This window comes from Haliotis asinina, chromosome 14, assembly GCF_037392515.1.
Source record: "Haliotis asinina isolate JCU_RB_2024 chromosome 14, JCU_Hal_asi_v2, whole genome shotgun sequence".
In the NCBI taxonomy this organism is placed as follows: Eukaryota; Metazoa; Mollusca; class Gastropoda; order Lepetellida; family Haliotidae; genus Haliotis; species Haliotis asinina.
In genome coordinates, this window is record NC_090293.1 from 42,257,152 (window position 1) to 42,277,620 (window position 20,469).

Consider the following 20,469-nt stretch of genomic DNA (forward strand, 5'->3'; position numbering starts at 1 on the left):
AGGTTTACCGAAATGCAAAATCGTGCAATATAGAGGATGCCTTGTTTCAACCTATTTTCTCCAAGGGATCGGGTGGTCAGGCTCGCTGACTTGGTTGACACGTGTCATCGGTTCCCAATTGCGCAGATCTGTGTTCATGTTGTTGATCACTGGATTGTCTGGTCCAGACTCGATTATTTACAGACCGCCGCCATATAGCTGGAATATTGCTGAGTGCGGCGTAAAACTAAACTCACTCACTAGATCATATATCCAGCACTTTCTTCTGCAGACCGGTAAGATTAACGTTTCGTCTTGTTATCACCTTGACGTATTGCATGTAATCCAGGGCCCCCTTTCACTATACTCCCTTAAGCCTACGATCTCGTAACTTTTCCCGTATCATTCGTACTCCCTGTGTTGCAGTACAGGAAGTACGAATGCTACGAGAAAAGTTACGAGATCTTAGGCTTACGAGAGTTTAGTGAAACGGTGCCCTGATCGCCAGAATGCAACAAAGGCGGAAATGACGTAAAGGGGCTTTACTTTTATCTTCTAGCGGATTTGTCAAAAGGTAGTGTGTGTAGATGCACTAATTTATACTGACTACACCCTGTCGTAAAGTGCGAGTGTCAAAAACAACATCCTCCCTTCAAAGAATTAACCACCCTTGCGTTGAAGTTTGATTGCTCATTATTGGTTAACTAAATTACTTAGAATGGCGGAAATCATACAGTTAGTTGCCAGGTGTGCTATCTTGGGCGACGAAAGAGATGTTTATCAGGTTTTCACCAATGTGAAAGACTTGAAATGATGTGTCACTTTCTCGCAAACTAGACTGTTGTAAGACACACGGCATAGAGCAGGATTATTTACCAGCTGCAGTTGAATGGAATACCATTTCTTTTATGTGGATTTTGATGGATACATTCCTGAACAAGGTAGTAGCCTGACATTGTTGCTATAAAGTTAGTCTGTTTTACATTCATTATTTGCATTTTGTTTTAATTTATTTGTTGTAGCGTTTAGCAGAATCGATATGACAGAAAACACACACTAGATCGCGTATGTGTGTGACATAGGATCCACACTGGCAATCTATACAATGTATAAATAGTGCTGTCATGAAAGAAATTTACCATAAGTATAAGCAGACCGTGTGTTCTTTTATTAATTTTCAAAATCATACAAATATGACAATAAACTAATTAGGGTTATGAGACAAAATATAGAGACGTACATTGGCTTCGTTATTTTTCCGTATCAATAGTTTTTGACCGTTTCTACCACTGGCACATGATTAACCTTCAAAGTGCTTCATTTGTTTTCATAATACATTTGTAATGAAGTAAAAATGACTTCTCCTTAGTTGATCTGTCTATAATTAAACTCTCAATAGCGCATACGGATTGCGCAGCAGAGGTCACGAACCAGTCGCAAATTCTGGGATATCATCCGGGTACGTACGGGAGAAAAACAATAACAAAAGTTTACACCAGTCAATGGAAATTGCTCCGCATCAGTGCCCCTTAACCATTTTGTATTTTCACAATAAATACCCCCAGGGGCCTTGTGCCTCATGTACTACCAAAGTGAATATATCTTGGCTGTTTTCTCTTTGTATGAGTGCAAACGCCTGCTTGAGTATCACCTTGACTTTATTTTTTAAAGCATGATTTACAATTTAGCATAGCTTTCTCTGTCGTCCGTGTATTTGACAGTGATATGGCATCAGAAAACATCTTCTGTCCTGAAAGTCGAAAATTTGTCACAATTACTGTTCCTGTCGTTTATTGCCACAAAATTACGCCTGCCCTACACATTCCTTATTGCAGATTTATAAGTAATGTCGAAATCTGAATAATTGTTTCAAATGGTTATTGCCATTGTCCTAATTATTGGGCCTATATAGTTGAGTTGCAAAACTGAGAGGATATTGTGAGATGTAAACATGAGACGGACGGTCCTTTTAATTAGTGCGATACCTGTGCATCACACGTGACACGGTGAGCCAATCGGAGGAGAGTACTATAAGCGGGGCGTCCGTGCTACATGTGTGCATCAGTCTCGTCTTGTCTTCTGTCTTGTCCAGTCGTCGTGAATAAATGTTTTGTGTGCCGGCCGGCGCCTTGATTGTTATCCCTTACAATATATTGTGGTCTTGTTGATATCTTATACTGTTGAAGTACAGGTGAAGTACAGTGTCAGGGCTCAGTCTGTACCCGACTCGTAAACACAACGTACACCAAAATAAAACGCAAACATTCTGTTTTAGAACCCACATGAAAAACAGTCCAATAAATCCTACAACATCAGAATATCATATCTATTTGTGATGTCATGTACACATACACAGATAAGGGCATTCATCTAACACTCTAATCATTTAACGACAAGGATGCAATAAACATGTCAAAACACTGACTAGAGAACAGTCTCGTTTCCTGTTTACTTGGCTCCGTCCTATTGCGCAACTTAGTGCGATAACCAGTCCAGAATTTTTAAACTAAGTCAGTTAACTGGGTGCATAAATATTAATCAGTATGATTTGATAAGTCTATGCACTTGAATATTGAAACACTAAGCTCTTTCTAATCATAGCAAACACGTCGTACGGCGTGCTCTGTCGTAAAGCGGGCTCTGACAAACGGAAACCTAGAAATCAGGAAATCTCAAAACGAGGCTCTGCCGCTAGAAAAGTTTGGCGGTCTCTGACGGAACTGATATTACATCAACCTCGTTGTGCGTCACAGGACTACGGTGAATAAGCGCAAAAAATACATAACAGGTTTAACCAGTGAGCCAGATGCATTGTGACTTATTTTACGACCTCATCATACAGGGGCAGTCTGCAATTCCATAGTTAAGATATGCTGTCTTAACCTCGACTTAAAGTATAGAAAGACGGTGTTGTTAACGTTTATAATTACAATTCATTTATAAATATCATTTTCTTATGAAACAATGAACTGAAATTCAGTTTAACTAGAATTGTTTGAAGTGTCGATTTACACTTCCACACGAGAACATTCGGATCGGCTGAAAAGTAGGTCAGTGTCTGAATAGGTTAATGAGACTTATGTTTTGGTATGTATTTTAAAACTCAACTCCATATATGGACACGGAAGGTTGATCATACATCTACACGTAACACCTGGATAAAATTAAACCCAACACAGGATGATATTATTTAGGGTCTTAAAGATATGCCTGACCAGGGTCACAGTGTGGGCACGCCTTGGTAATATAACAAAACGTCAAGATCTGCAGTAATCAGGTTATCATAGTTGGAAACTCATAAAACATTAAGTCTTTGAATGTCATTTAGAAGTGTCAAGTCTTTGAATTTTTCTTCTTCTCATAAAACATTGTACATTGTACATGTAATCTGGACAATATGATCATGTGCGACCACAACGGTTTTCAAAAACTGACCAGCAAAATAAACGCAACACTAGCTTTTTTGTCATTTTTTTTAATAGAAGGCATTAACGTGAACGCTAACTTTTAGGCGATTTCACTTTTTTTTGGGTGAAAATTGCGTTTCATTTGCTGTTCAGTATATATAAGAATGACGTGTGTTTTTAGCTTCAGACAGTGGGAACGGAGTAAAATAGAAAATCTATTGTTGTGGACATTCATGTAAACAGGCATATTCTTAGCAAGATACTTGAGCACATTGTTTGGTTGTGGTAAATCACAAAGATATGCAATGGTGTATGCCATCAGGAAGAAAAAGACTGGAAGAAGAGGTCAGTCCAAGAGTCATCCAGAAAGTATGAAGTCAGCACTGTGGGAGGCAGTAGAAGGACGATCACCATCCTGGAAGGTCGGTGGCACGACACGCCTTAGTCTACTTAATCCTTCAGGAATGAACACCTACAGAGTGTGCTGACCTGGAACAGTGACTGTGCTGCGCCTTGATTGTTTTATACAGTCGCAACTGACTTTCATCTATGTGTTGGAACCATATTATAACAGTGAACAAGTTGCGGATGAGACAACTGTGAGACTTACAGTTGATATCGTATGAATTTTAAGAGACTTTACCTTAACCCACATCGCAAAACAGTACAATCTCCATACATGTAACATAATGCATGCACAGAAAGGATGAAAGTAGTTTTAGATATATATCTTAGCGCTAAGACAGTCGTAAGTGTTATAAGTCTATAACAGCAGGTCAGTAACTCAACGCTTCTCGGGCACTTGAGAGGAGACAGTACGTGAAATATGAAATGCAATGAAAGTGTCATTCCAAGCACTTACATACAGGATGATGTCTGTATATACTTCTCAAGTAAACGACCATAAAACAACTTTTGCCGTTTTAGAAGGTCTGAATAAACACTAGGCTATAGGTTCCACTGCACTAAACATATGATCCCTGAGCGAGTACCGTACAACTGAAGAGACAGATGCATGTGACAGCTGTGACTGGATGAAATAGTGTAATATGTTTGTTTTTAAAGGAACGTTGTACTGGGGCTGATGTGTTCAGCTTCCTGTGCTGGGAAAGTTAGCCGGACTAGTTGGTCAGATATTGTGTTTTATTGCAGTTTAAAGGCCAGAACGTATTCATGTGTGCATGGAATGGCTGTTGATAGCCTGATTTAGAAAAATGTACGCGTACTACAGTTGTCTATGGGAAAACATTTGGTGTTGTGTAACTTTGAGTTGCGTTGATGGTACGGTAGAGGTATAAGAGTTATCTCCCTTTACTACTTGAAAACCTGGACACAATGTTCTCGGGATCATATATATGGTTTGATGAAGAGAGTTCAGATTTCCAGGTGCTAGTTTCATTAAATAATTTTCAAAAAACAAGTATTTTAAGTAAGAAGGTGCGTCTTACAGTAAATACTGTATCCTTTTTATAAATGCTTTATTGGTGTGTTATTATCTCGGATTTCAGCTTTCAGGCGGCGTGTATTTAATGTTTTAACTTCCTTCACTTGTGTCATGACCTTTCCTTGATATCACTGACAAGAAATTGATTGATACACGTCACGGAATAAGTAACTCAGATCAATCATGTAAGTAAAGCAGTATCTGATGCCACTTAAAGGACAACCATGGTTTATATATATAGACGTGTAATGCCCTAGTAAATGGATACTGATTACGTGTGTACATAAGAACTGGCATGACGAGCTGTTTCAATCACTTGGGCCGATCGATATCACAGTTGTCAAAACTTTGCCCTTTGGGACAAAAATATGTGTGTAAATAATGAACTCAGATACAAAACGTCTCAGTCTGAAGCTAAGATAACTCGCGATGGCAGTAGGTGAAATCAGCCTGGTCTCAAAGCAGTATCCGCTAATTCTTGAGCCAGTCATCCATCAGTTGTCAGTCTTCCATTCTTCATTTCTTTATATATCCGATTTAGAAATTTTGCTTCACACAAATGAAAACCGTCACATAACTTACATCTTCCTTCGATAGTATTTCTTTCTGGGTATAGATCACATGGCGCTCAGTAACGACAGGATGTTAAGTCACACAACAGTATAGTAGACTCTGATTAATTTAACCTTCTGAATGTTCCGGATGTAGAAAGTTCACCTGACACTAACCCCACGTTTGTGGCTCCAAATCATCGGACTAAAAGGTGCCAAATTCACGATGCTGAGAGTCTTGCTATCTAAAGTTACAAGAGTGACGTATGTGGTCGACAATATCTTTTCTTTTTTCATAAAAGAACATTTAATTCTAACGTGCAGCCACGGCAGTAACATAAGTCATGATGACCATGCTGCTACAACACTGGTCATAACAGGGGAAGGGAGAGAATAAGAATAAGAATGGAGGAAAACTGAAGTAAAGCAGGTCACTCACTTTCGTGAACCCTACAAGACGTGCATGGTGCTCACAAGGACAAGGGTCAATAACAGTGTAAATCTGGGAACCGGGCCCATTTACATTAAATTCTTGCACCACAATATGACGAATCCCGTAATGGGTTGGGTAGGTATATAACTTAACTCCCATATAACTTAACTGTGCATATGTATCACTGTTTATAACTGCAACTCGTTCCCTAGTAGTCTGGGTGTCAGTTAATGTGATGATGGCGACGGTGGGGGCGGTGGTGATGACGCCGTCGCGCAAAGTGGAGTGAAATTGGGTTGAACGTCGTTCTCAACATTATTCCCCTCAAACAGCGACGTGTGCATGGTCGCTCTCGCGTTTATGCGTGTGTGCGCTAAACTGTCCGCTTTAAAACTATGCACTTAAAACTGGAATTTGTTTAAAAAAAAAAAATAAAACATCCCGTTGGCTGACAAGATTCAGCTATAACCTATTAATGCTACGCGCATCTTGATCAACTGTACTACCATTGAATAACCATTTCTTGTCTTTTTACTTTTGTGTGCCTTCTACTAAAGTCTGGAATGATGCAGATGCTATACTGGTAGTCTTCTGAATCCCGGATACCCCGCGCCCATACGTTATTCTGACTCCGAGTAGACAGTCCCCTGTTAAGCCTTGCGTCAGGCGAGGGCGGTGGGATAGCGTAGTTTGCTAAAGCGTTCGGTCGTCACGCCGAGTTCGATTCCACACACGGGTACTATGTGTGAAGCCCATTTCTGGAGAAGTCATTTATTGCGGGAATATTGCTAAACGCGGCGTAAAACTTAACGCACTCCCTAACCCTAGCGTCAGGCAGTGTCACAATAAATTTCACACTTGATCGTCTTTTTGTAAGATCTCTCAACTTCTTCCCTGACGAGGCATCGGCGACGATGAATCATAGCTATAATAGTTTCATCTTTTCACAGCCATATTTCATGGAACAAACTTACAGATGACTGTGGTTCAACACATGATTCGGAGACATATACACGTACAAAACAATGTGTATATAGAGAATCCATCAAGCATAATCATATACGACTGCACATTGACGATCGGGTGGACAAAAGACTGTTGCATGTAGCTATCAGGTGTGTAAGAGTGACTTATACTTATATACATGATTCAACCACTCAAATCATTCATTTAGGTTGATCAGATATCCCACAACACGGGGATAATAATAGAAATGATCAACCTTTTTGACCAAATATCACAGACTGTTTAAATCCACATGTCTCCAGGCACAGTCTTGTCCCAGAGTGCACTGTCTACATGTTCTGGTCCTCCAAGATCCGCCTCCTGTCCTCAAGTACAGTGTTTTCCCAGAATGCACTCTCTACAAGTTCCGGTCCTCTCAGATCCGCGTCCTGTCTTCAGACATGGGGTTCTCCCAGAATGCACTGTCTACAATTTCTGGTCCTCTAAGATCCGTCTCCTGCCTTCAGGCACAATGTTTTCTCAGAATGCACTGTCTACAAGTTCCGGTCATCTAAGATCCGCCTCCTGTGTTAAGGCACAATGTTTTCCCAGAATGCACTATCTACAGGTTCCTGTCCTCTAAGATCCGCCTCCTGTCTTCAGGCACAGGGTTCTTGAAGAGGTCGATGGTGATGACGATGATGAAGCTAACGACGAGGAAGGCGAGACAGGCAATGGCGGCGATGTCCTTCACTGCCAGACTACTGATAACTGGAACATGGAAAAATAAATATTGGAAAGAACATGGAAAATTATTTGTTCATTTTCTATCATAAACCTATATTCACCGTTTTTACATCACCCTCTATGCGTCTGTCTGTTAGACGTTCTCCGTCTAAATTACCAACAGCTTGAATAATGGAATGACCGTACCCAATTCGAACCATCCCAACCTGCGATTTCTGATAGCTTTTACACTTCGTTAAAGATGCACAGCATTTATACAGATCATGAGAATACTCACGCAAGTGTTTATACTTAAGATGTCTTATCTATGCGTAATTTGCACGATCCTCCTCATCCGAACATATTCCTGTTTATTCACGTACCTGATGTTTTTTCACATATTACTTGATGAACCTCGTAACAGTCGGCGGTGTTCCACGTTGCTGAAGATGACGTTATGGACCCCGTCACTATACACGATGCATTCACCCCTTGACTGACGAAGGAAGGTTTAAGGGAATTGCATCCGACACAGTCTGTGACGTTCTCCAGTCTAGATGTAACGTACGCGTCGCTGTCGTGTTTTATCAGCAGATAGCGCGACCACACAGTCTTTATGTCACTGCTAGATGTAAACAACGACTTGACGAAATATGCGTTTTGATCGGTTTTGATTGAAGCGATGTTTCCTCCGCTCTCTGCGCATGACGCTTCTGCATCCGGGTGAGAGACGGTGGTAGCTTGGAACAGATAGCACATGTTGTCCCGCTCTACCCAGTTGACTGACGGACAAGAAGCTGGAAGACATCGAATAACAACAATAAAAACAACAACAATAATAACAACAACAATAATAACAACAACGAGGCACTGCCGATTAGTTGGTTAACTACAAATATCTATGAGTGCCGGGTGTCAAGGACCACACAGAATATTTGGTATGTTTGACTATATTCAGTCACACCACCGACACATTCGACAGAGAAAATGTGAACGACCCCCCACCCACCTCCAGCTATATTGGTTGTCATTTTTCCGAAGTTTCTTTTCACACGGCGGTAACACATTCATAGTCAAGTATTTACAAATAGATTCACCAATCATGTCGACGGAGGATAAAAGCACAACCCCTTCATACAAAATGCTAATAAATAAATAATAAATGTACAAGTACCTGGCTTCCTCCATTGTCATGTGAACATAACCCGGATATAAATCAACAATTATTGCAAGTCAATACATATAAAGCGTATCTAGGTATACAGAGTCCATTGTCCCTCAGTGGAGGTATTACTCAAAATGGTTGGGTCTTACGCCGCTTTTAGCAATATTTCAGCAATCTTATGACGGGGGACACCAGAAACGCTTTAACACCGCGAACGCTTTCACTACCAGGGTCCCATATGGAAAAGTCAGCGTAGTGCTACGTCTCTCGTACCTCCTCACTATATAGATCATAGTGTGTACAATACTGACTGGGCACAATGTGTGAAGCCCATTTCTGGTGTCCCCCGCCTGAGACAACGGCGCAAAACAAAACGCACTCACACATAGACTAATATAGACTTACGGCATTCTTCGTAATTTCGTGAAAAGGGGCTCAGACTGGGCCACCGCATCGTTAATTTACGACGCCGTGTGAACGAGATTTACGTTAAAGGGCGGTAAATATATTTCTACTCTAAAATGGGGTTTTAATATGAACTGTTTGAAAGACAATTACAAGGATAATAGCTAAAGGGACGGGTTGCTTTCCTTACCATATCCTACCGAAATATTTAGCGTTATGGGGAAATACAGATTGCTACCTAGCTGATTTCAATCAGAAAGGTCACCCGATCAATTTCTTAGCGTCCTACATCCATACCTAGTACTAGCTGAAACCAGGGGTTATAATGGGTGGAGACTGGTTAACGCAGTGTGTTGCTTTGAGACAGTTTAGGGTATATCACAGCGCCGTTTGAGATGTCCCCCAATCACATATACCAGTAATATGTTCCACTTTGATGTCGTTTTAGATCCTTCTCCACGTAAGTAGGAACATGCACGGCTTGTTTTATCTCTCGTCTTGCGTGAGTTTCCTTCCCTGATACAGTCGTACGTTAAAGAGCACCCTTACGTGCCCCGTTGTTATGACGAGACTAGTAAGTCTATGGTTCATGGTCACGATTGCGTTTTGCATGTCAGTACGTATGTTAGTACTTACACGTAGAACAAAATCATTCAAGTCATTCATGATCTTTCATATCTTGATTTAATGCAGACAGGCATGATTATGCCACGTATTTTGTTTGATGACCCTTCCCGCATCTATATGACTGTTGTCTGGAAAGGTTTGGTCTAGATCAGGCATACTAGTGATCGATATTACGAACAACATTCCATGGCGCTGGGTTAGTGGAAGGGATAAGGTGTTTAGCAATACTGTATTAAAACAACTGCGTGCAGAACGCCCGGAACCTGAGATTTAATATACAAATATGGGGCGGTGGGGTAGCCTAGTGGGTAAAGCATTCCTCGTCACGTGGAAGATCCAGGTTCGATTCCCCCACATGGTTACAATGTGTGAAGCCCATTTCACCCCATCGCGGTATTGGTTGAACATTGCTAAAACAACAAATATATTGAATGCGAATATTAAAAAACAAACAAACACAACAGATTAAACAGAAAATGAAGAGGAACCTTGATTTTGTGTGAGGTAACGAGCATGACAACCCAAATCCAGATCGATACCGACTTTGGTACAAGTGTGTCCTCCAACATAGTACCACTGCCTTGTTCTTGACCATGACTCAACAGACTGGTTGGGTAAAGTTCATTAACAAGCCGGCAGAAAGATTGGAACCCTGGCACACATGGTGTTGAACATCTGGCGTTGTAGTACATGCATAGAACCCACGTTCTTATATATGGAACCACACGTACCTGCGATACGTGGTGCTTATGTGAATTGCAAACAAAACAACTATAGTGTCCTCAGCTTGTTACCATAGTAACATACATTAGTCCTTTGCTGTGGGGCAGATGTTATCAATATATATGATTGATTAGTATTTGTAAAAATGACAACTTTAACCCCACACGGAATTCGTTTTATAAGCGAATTCAATTTCTCGTACGTTGTGGTTTATTGGGGTTTTAACATTGAATATTGTGTAGCCTGAAAATAACAATGTCATAAAATCGTTATTTTCTATCTTCTTTTGTATTTTACAACTGTATTGTATGGATATTAACTCGGACCATACTGATTAAACATGTCATGCATTGTGAGATGTAAACATGGGGCGGATAGTCCCTTTAATTAGTGCGATACCCGTGCAGCACACGTGATAGGGCGTTGTCTGTGGGAACTGTGTTCAAAGAAACATCTTCAAGCCAAATATGAACGTCAAGACGATACGTGTGATAGACACTCGAGAAGCTTTGAAATAGGTGATAACGTTGCACTTACTGTTCTAACTGGTCCTATAAATCTCGCAAGCAACTTTTTCAGACGGGTTTTGTTGTCAGTAAAATCTTTGGTGATTTTCTGTGTGTGAATTCTAAAACAGTTGATACGCGACGTAAAAATATTTTGGTTAGTAAAGATCTTGTAATCTTAAACCATACTGGAGGGGAGTGATGTGAGATGTAAACATGAGACAATGGTCCCTTTAATTAGTGCACTACCCGTGCATCACACGGTGAGCTTATCAGATGAGTGTACTGTAAGCTGGCCGTCCATGCTACATGTGAGCATGTCTTGTCCAGTCGTCTTCTGTCTTGTTCAGTCGCCGTGAATAAATGTTTTGTGTGCCGGCCGGCACCTTGATTGTTATCCCTCACAGCATTCTATGGCTGTATACTTCGTACCTCTCGTCTTTTAAGCAGGCTGTGGGAATTGGGTAAGCGTAGTGGTTAAAGCGTCCGCTCGTCACGCTGAAGACCCGGGTTCGATTCCCCACATGGGTACAATGTGTGAAGCCCAGTTGTCCCCCATCGTGAAGTTGTCCCTCACCGTAATGGTGATGGAATATTGCTGTAGATGTACTCACTCACAAACAGACTGTGATCTATCCTTAGCCATGTCAACTTCCGGATTTACCAGGAAATCGTATTTAGCTAATATTTTAATATTCTAAATATCCCTAGTAAATAAAGAAAGTGTGATAAAACGCATCTTAATTATCCCCGACCTTCGTCTACCTCAGACACTTCAGCATAACTTTGTGTATATAAATTGAAACGTGTTCTGACTTATAATATACACGGTCATCTGGTATGTGTGGTATAAATATGAATATACATCAACTGTCTGTTGTCCGGAAATTAAGCTAAAGATTTTATGCGCAGAAGCACATGTTTAGATTTAAGGCAATACTGATTTAAGGCATACAAATATGATTATTATTGTTGTTATTTCAAGTTCCATGTGCAAGCGTTTTAGATATAACATAATAACCCGAGATTTGTGTCTTGCTACCATTAAAATATTATCTTGAGAAATGTAGTGAATGTTTCTCTCGTGTGTTTACAACATTTGGTTACATAAGGGAGTGTCGTGACAGTCTCAGTCTGTTTTGGACGACTGCCAATAAGCAACGTTGAGCCGAAAGTGTGATGAGATAGTGAAATCTATTTTAAAAATACTGTCATAAAATTTAGAGACAAATTTTACCGAACATAAACGTCGATGTGACCCAGATCATAAATATTATAACCGTAATTTAGGTTTCCAGAGCAAACGGTCTCTATAACTGAGACCACTAAACAGTTTACTGGCTTGTCTATTGTGTTTATCTGAATAGTCGGTCAAGAGGCGCTTAATCATTTCCCTTCTTTATATCGTGGGCGTGGTGTAACAAATTGTTTCTTAGCGAATGTTGCGATATGGGCCACGCCCTCGACATGTGCACACGGGTCAGCTAACCCTGACAAATGGGGACTGTGTATTCTAAAGAATGGGTAAACACGCCATTAAAATACGGTATCTATAGGGATATGTACCGCAAGACACACACATCAATAACACATTAATAGTTTTTTTATGGATAAGCATGTAGAATGTAAGCGATCATCATCATCATCATCATCATCATCGTTATCATCATCTCTCCCAGCTATAAATGAAAAAGTCTCTTATGACCAAATACCACACAGGTTCTTGAATTATGATTAAATAAATCAGTTGCGTGAAAACTTGAACAAATCGATTATACTTTATGCGTTGTATGCTTGTTGTTTATCGCCACACTAGTAGTTCAGATCCCATGGAATATCCGACTTACTACAAGTTCCAGGAGCTGTGCATATATAGGCTGGGCGGAAGGGAATGTACTATGGTTGAAGAACAACCCAATGGTTGACATCATGAGCACTAGTTTACACAGTTAGGATATGATAACACGTATCAACAAAGTCAGCGAACCTGCACCCATTGGGCTGCTGTAGAAATCTTTTAAACCATCAGTAATATTTCGAGACATGGCGACGAAATACCGAAATAACTTTCACCGCTTCTCTAAACCTTAAGCTTGTCTCCCAATCTTTTGTCGCTGTAGATTACGTGACTTGAGTGATGCGTACACTCTCCTCCCCCTAGGTGTCTGCCTGCACACAATGAACAAGTACTGCTACGTGTGCGCCTGGTACCACTATCTCTGATGGTCTTATCATCGCCTATTTTACAACATCTTCTATCATGAACAACAACATTCTCTGTTTGTTTTCATTACGACTACTTCTACTAATATTTCTATTTTTACGCCACTTTTTCAGTTTTACAAGTGCTTTTGATATAACAACTTACAAATACCTCTGTCTTGCAACAAAACCACAACAACGACAACGACAACTAAGTACTACTGCTGCTGCTTCTACTACACTGCTACTACTGCTGCTGCTACACTACTACTACTACTACTGCTGCTGCTGCTGCTACACTACTACTACTACTGCTGCTGTTGCTGCAGTTGCTACTACCACACTACTACTGCTGCTGCTGTTGCTACACTACTACACTACTACTACTACCACACTACTACTGCTGCTGCTTCTACTACACTACTACTACTGCTGCTGCTACTACTACTGCTGCTGCTGCTGCTTCTACTACACTACTACTGCTGCTGCTTCTACTACACTACTACTGCTGCTGCTACTACTACACTACTACTACTGCTGTTGCTACACTACTACTGCTGCTGCTGTTGCTACACTGCTACTACTGCGGCTTCTACACTACTACTACTACTACTACTACTGCTGCTGCTGCTGCTTCTACTACACTACTACTACTGCTGCTGCTGCTGTTGCTACACTACTACACTACTACTACTACCACACTACTACTACTGCTGCTGCTGCTGCTTCTACTACACTACTACTGCTACTACTACTGCTGCTGCTGCTGCTGCTTCCACTACACTACTACTGCTACTACTACTGCTGCTGCTGCTGCTTCTACTACACTACTACTACTGCTGCTGCTTCTACTACACTACTACTACTGCTGCTGCTACTACTACTACTGCTGCTGCTGCTTCTACTACACTACTACTGCTACTACTACTGCTGCTGCTGCTGCTTCTACTACACTACTACTACTGCTGCTGCTACTACTACTACTGCTGCTGCTGCTTCTACTACACTACTACTGCTACTACTACTGCTGCTGCTGCTGCTTCTACTACACTACTACTACTGCTGCTGCTACTACTACTACTGCTGCTGCTGCTTCTACTACACTACTACTGCTACTACTACTACTGCTGCTGCTGCTTCTACTACACTACTACTACTGCTGCTGCTGCTGCTTCTACTACACTACTACTACTACTGCTGCTACTACTACTACTGCTGCTGCTGCTTCTACTACACTACTACTGCTACTACTACTGCTGCTGCTGCTGCTGCTTCCACTACACTACTACTGCTACTACTACTGCTGCTGCTGCTGCTTCTACTACACTACTACTACTGCTGCTACTACTACTACTGCTGCTGCTGCTTCTACTACACTACTACTACTGCTGCTGCTGCTGCTTCTACTACACTACTACTACTGCTGCTGCTGCTGTTGCTACACTACTACACTACTACTACTACCACACTACTACTACTGCTGCTGCTGCTGCTTCTACTACACTACTACTGCTACTACTACTGCTGCTGCTGCTGCTGCTTCCACTACACTACTACTGCTACTACTACTGCTGCTGCTGCTGCTTCTACTACACTACTACTACTGCTGCTGCTTCTACTACACTACTACTACTGCTGCTGCTACTACTACTACTGCTGCTGCTGCTTCTACTACACTACTACTGCTACTACTACTGCTGCTGCTGCTGCTTCTACTACACTACTACTACTGCTGCTGCTACTACTACTACTGCTGCTGCTGCTTCTACTACACTACTACTGCTACTACTACTGCTGCTGCTGCTGCTTCTACTACACTACTACTACTGCTGCTGCTACTACTACTACTGCTGCTGCTGCTTCTACTACACTACTACTGCTACTACTACTACTGCTGCTGCTGCTTCTACTACACTACTACTACTGCTGCTGCTGCTGCTTCTACTACACTACTACTACTACTGCTGCTACTACTACTACTGCTGCTGCTGCTTCTACTACACTACTACTGCTACTACTACTGCTGCTGCTGCTGCTGCTTCCACTACACTACTACTGCTACTACTACTGCTGCTGCTGCTGCTTCTACTACACTACTACTACTGCTGCTACTACTACTACTGCTGCTGCTGCTTCTACTACACTACTACTACTGCTGCTGCTGCTGCTTCTACTACACTACTACTACTGCTGCTGCTACTACTACTACCGCTGCTGCTGCTGCTGCTTCTACTACACTACTACTGCTGCTGCTTTTACTACACTACTACTACTACTGCTGCTGCTACACTACTACTGCTGCTGCTGTTGCTACACTAATACTACTACTACTGCTGCTGCTGCTACTACTACCGCTGCTGCTGCTTCTACTACACAACTACTGCTGCTGCTACTACTACTACTACTGCTGCTTCTACTACACTACTACTGCTGCTGCTGCAGTTGCTACACTACTACACTACTACTACCACTCTACTACTACTACTGCTGCTGCTGCTGCTACACTACTACTACTACTGCTGCTGCTGCTGCTACACTACTACTACTACTGCTGCTGCTGCAGTTGCTACTACTACACTACTACTACTGCTGCTGCTGCTGCTGCTTCTACTACACTACTACTACTGCTGCTGCTGCTGCTTCTACTACACTACTACTACTACTACTACTGCTGCTGCTGCTGCTCCACTACTACTGCTGCTGCAGTTGCTACTACCACACTACTACTGCTGCTGCTGTTGCTACACTACTACACTACTACTACAACACACTACTACTACTACTGCTGCTGCTGCTTCTACTACACTACTACTACTACTACTGCTGCTGCTGCTGCTTCTAGTACACTACTACTACTACTACTACTGCTACTACTACTGCTACTACTACTGCTGCTGCTACTACTAATACTGCTGCTAGTAAGTACCGTACGTAGTCATTGTCGACAAATGCAGTTATAACTTCACTCCGAGTGACATCAGTGTGTATCATGAATGACATCGAATATAAACATTAGTGTACGCCCTGCGTGACATCAAACATGAACATTGCTGTTCGCTACTACTACTACTACTACTACTACTACTACTACTACTACTACTACTACTACTACTACTACTACCATCGCACGCGAAAATATTGTAGTATACATATGATCACACCGCACTATTCTAGTTCCTCTGTCAGAAGCCGCCTGTTCCGGACTGTAGGGGCCAGACCGGCAGACAGACCGACAATAGCGACAGTACTTTTCAAATTGTGGATCGACTTGTGAAGGAAGAAGGACAGCCATGTTTAAGTAACGTTCACTCAATGGGAATTCAGTGTGACCCTGACTTAATATTAAAACCTACATGAACACATTTTCGCAGTCAGTATAAACATAGAAAAGGGTACATTTGTCAGGTGTTGTATTTTAAAAAGCAATTTTCCAAACAGCAGAATATTAATTTATGAACACTTAATTGTGTTTTACATTTTGTGGAGCTGATTTGAGTAATTACAACAGATTCAAAGTAGGTCAATGCGAGAAGGAAGTAATTGTTCGCAAGTTTATTTGTCTTATCTAAGCATAAATATTTCCCTCTGTTCTACGTAACCACTGCTGTGATATTGTTGGAATATTGCTAACAGCGGTGTAAAACTAAACTCACTCACACACACTCTACGCCCAATCGACAATTCTACAATCAGTTTTGATTCTGAAACATAAAAACCCACCTCAGAAGAATGAATGAATCAAAATAGAGAGACCTCAAAGACTTCGAGCGAGGCGTCATACATCCTAAGACCGCAAGTATTGCGGGTTAAGAATGACGTATAATTTCATCAGAGCGTTATGATTGTTAAGGTGCAACCTTGTTCATGCCACAACGTTTGGGACACTTTCTTAAAAAATACACTAAATCAAATTCAGGTTCCATGTACGAAAGGAAGTTGTTAAGTTGCCGACCTATCTCTCCAAATATCCATTAGGGCTTAAATACTAACCTTTGCATCCTAGAAATAGCGAAATTAAGAGTCCAAAGAAGAGACACATTTCAGTTGGTATGTCCGTCTCCATCATCACAAGGTCGGTCGCAGAGTTGAAGTTAATTCATGCTGGTTGTATTCACTCCCCGACAGTTACAGTCGAGTATTTACTGTAACAAGCACATAATGCAGATTCCTCTCCGGGGTGCCGTGTGTCAACAACGCTCTTGTCCTGCATAGAGCAGCCAGTTTGTCTAGCTGTGTGACATGCTCCGTTTTGGCGATCTGTTCAGTGTACACTAGCGTACTGAGATAAATTGTTCTATGTTCATCGGTATATTTTAAAACGACCCAGATCCTTTGGGATTTGACCATCGTTAGAAGGTTTGGTGTTACAGTTTTGTCAGCTAGGGTTCAGTCTGCCTGAGTTTCTGTCATTTTGTTAGACAGTTAATTTCGTAACTTTAACAATAGCCAGCTTTTTACTGACCATATTAGTTGTCTTGGGGAGGAAGGGTAGCCTAGTGGTTAAAGCGTTCGCTCGTCACGCCGAAGACTCGTGTCTGATTCCCCACATGGGTACAATATATGAAGACCATTTCTGGTGCCTCCGCCGCGATATTGTTGGAATACTGCAAAATGCGGCGTTAAACCATACTCACTCAGTCACACACTAATTTTGGAGACTTTTAGTATAGTTACAAAGTCATTTTCAAATTAGGGGAATATCAACCTTTGTCTCACACACTACCAAGTATTTCTTCTTATTTAAGGATGATAGGAAACCTTGTATATGTACATATATCAAAATAATTTCAGTTTGAAATTGTCTGTTTCAAACTTATCAGTTTTAATGTGAGGTCTTTGTTTCAAAGACAGACTGTCAGGAAGTATGAACCGTAACATTAAGTAAACAGTTTTAAGTGTTGATGAATATCATCCTATCCCAGATTGCGTATATCGATGCTCATGTCACTCAGTTATCTGGCTCACACTTCAATATTTACTGATCGCCGCCATGTAAGTGTTTAGTGCGCCATTAAAAATCCATCCACCTAACTAATCTACCAACTTACCATACTACCAACCAGCCAGCTAACCAACCAGGGTCATGTTCCTCAATGCGGTCGTAGCGCTACAATATCCGTAAGTCTATGTTAAGGTATGGGCGTTACGATCACCTTACCGTTACGATCACTTTGAGGAACGGGGCCCTGCCATTCAACCAACTAATCACCCAACCAACCAGCTAATCCGCTTGCCAGTCAACCAACTAGTCGACTAACCAACAAACCAAACAGCCAACTAACTAACCAACTAGCCAACAAACCAACTAGTCAACCTTCCAACCAACTAACAAGTCAACCAACTAACCAATCAACCAACCAGCTAACGAACCTCTAACCAAACTACATCCTTATAACTTATACCACCTGTAATCGATAGAATATCATATCTTTTCTATGTTATCGCACCATTTACGTTCCCACGTGAATCTGTTTATCAAAGATGCTCTCAACCAAGTTTGACTGGAACATGCGGGGATTCTCAACAAGCATCCACATCCTGTTGCCGACACAATCCGATTTTTTTCATGTGTTTCCGGATTACGAGTTGGTGCGACCGAACGGAACTTTAGGAGTAGCTGAAAGGATGGCCGATGAGTTTAAGTCTCTCCCTGTCATTGCTGAGGACAAGTTCGTCAACAACATGTTTCAACAAACAAAACAAATGAGTTCGTTTCGAAATAGACATTTGTTACTCAAGTTCCCTACTGGACGTTATGGGCGTTTCCCCAACTTTCACAATATCTGTATTGATCCACAAATAGCTTAAAAATGAACGCATATGGAGCCTCTTGTCCAGTGCTGACTGTGACGTCATTAGATATTCAATTTACTGAATCGTGACAAACGGAATGGACAAGGAACTGTTACTGTAATCTACATGGTCATGCACAGGAAAGGCTAATACATCATGGTAGAGGCCCGATCTGTCAACAAATACCTGACTGTTCCACTGGCAGCGTGTTCGACTGGCGGTTGTCACATTCCATGCGGCAGGCGACGTTATATGCCCGGGGACGACTTAGTTTCACCTTTACGACCTCTGCATATGTGTTAGTGTACGCCTCGGGGTCTGCATTTAGCCGATATAAGCGATAGCGTATACGGTGGTTTTATGTAAACTACGTATCCGTAGAAAAAAAATCGTTGCCTTTTGTTGCATTATACTTCCGTTCTCGGTATTCTGTCATGTAACGAATTACGGTTTACGATTAACAATCGGCAAAGCATCTGTTACATAAGAGTTTGTTGACATTTACCTAAACACTATCCACATTGCACGTGAGGGCACTGCGACCTTTATGTTGATGACCTTGTCCTAGGTCCGCTGAGTGGTACTTCAAATGCAATAGTAATGGTCGTGTAGATTCCGAATGCAAATACCTGAACCTACGAGTTTAATGAACAGGAAATAGGCCTCCTTCCATCCCGGGAATTGTGATTCGGTGTGCGAGAATGTTTGGAGCAAGTGGTGTGGATCTGTAATTTGTAATAGTGATCACATACAAGAGGTTATTATTTGCGGAGGTCGAAGGGCATAGTGGTTTCATGTCAAATATGAATAATAATTTCCACAATACTGAACTTTTAGATGGCATGGCATCATCCGATCGATCGGGCAACACTAAAGGTGCTACTGGAAGAATTTCCTTCACGGCTTATTGGACGCCAACATTACATACAAACCTCTCGTTCGTAATATTCTACTTTGTAATCTGGATATAACAAATATGGATGACAGCTGTTGGTTCTCCCTGCAGTTTGAGGCAACTGTTCAACAGCTTGAGGCTCCAACAGCTGGACTAAATGTCCAAGAACACGGGACTGTCCCGCACTACCAATCCAAGGGAAAGTGCCCCATAGACAGCGAGGCGATAGGACGTTGCACAAAACGACTTCAGCGCTAAGGCAATGTAACCACAATGCTTAAGCAGAGGTCACTGGTCATCGTAGAGCTATGGTTGTTTTGCACGACACCCAGAACATATACCGTTACCGCAGTGCTCTTGACAAAATCGAATTCACTTTATATCTGAAGTAAATCTTGGACCTCTCATCCCTTCTGATATGGAACTGAACAATCCGTACATATTGAGATTCGTGGCGGACTTGTCCCCAGATTGACCCACTCGTCGCTAAACAACAGCATCACTCATACCCAATAAGGCCAATCCACATTCACATAACCCTCTGATATTGTGAATTAATGAAACGATAATGAGTAAGTATACAAAATGTACAAATGTTTGAAATGATTGAATATTGCAAAAATAAAAGTGCTAAGAATAAAGTCCTTTCAAATTACTGGAATACACCA

General features: G+C 41.5%; 1 protein-coding gene across 1 annotated transcript; it reads right to left on the minus strand.

Annotated features, from left to right (window-relative positions):
• Positions 1 to 5,041: 5,041 nt before the first annotated feature.
• Positions 5,042 to 17,399, minus strand: LOC137260930 (uncharacterized). The gene is made up of 3 exons (XM_067798491.1): positions 17,104 to 17,399; positions 7,869 to 8,282; positions 5,042 to 7,530 (listed from the first exon to the last, which is right to left on the minus strand). Exons 1-3 carry the CDS (start codon positions 17,177 to 17,179, stop codon positions 7,382 to 7,384), a joined length of 639 nt encoding a protein of 212 aa, XP_067654592.1. The 5' UTR covers positions 17,180 to 17,399; the 3' UTR covers positions 5,042 to 7,381.
• Positions 17,400 to 20,469: the final 3,070 nt, after the last annotated feature.

Coding starts and splice junctions, on each gene's coding strand:
- LOC137260930 (XM_067798491.1), bottom strand. CDS start 17,179: ATGATGGAGACGGACATACCAACTGAAATGTGTCTCTTCTTTGGACTC. Junction 8,283..17,103: donor GCTATTTCTAGGATGCAAAG/GTTAGTATTTAA, acceptor GATGTCTTCCAG/CTTCTTGTCCGTCAGTCAAC. Junction 7,531..7,868: donor AATATGTGAAAAAACATCAG/GTACGTGAATAA, acceptor TCCATGTTCCAG/TTATCAGTAGTCTGGCAGTG.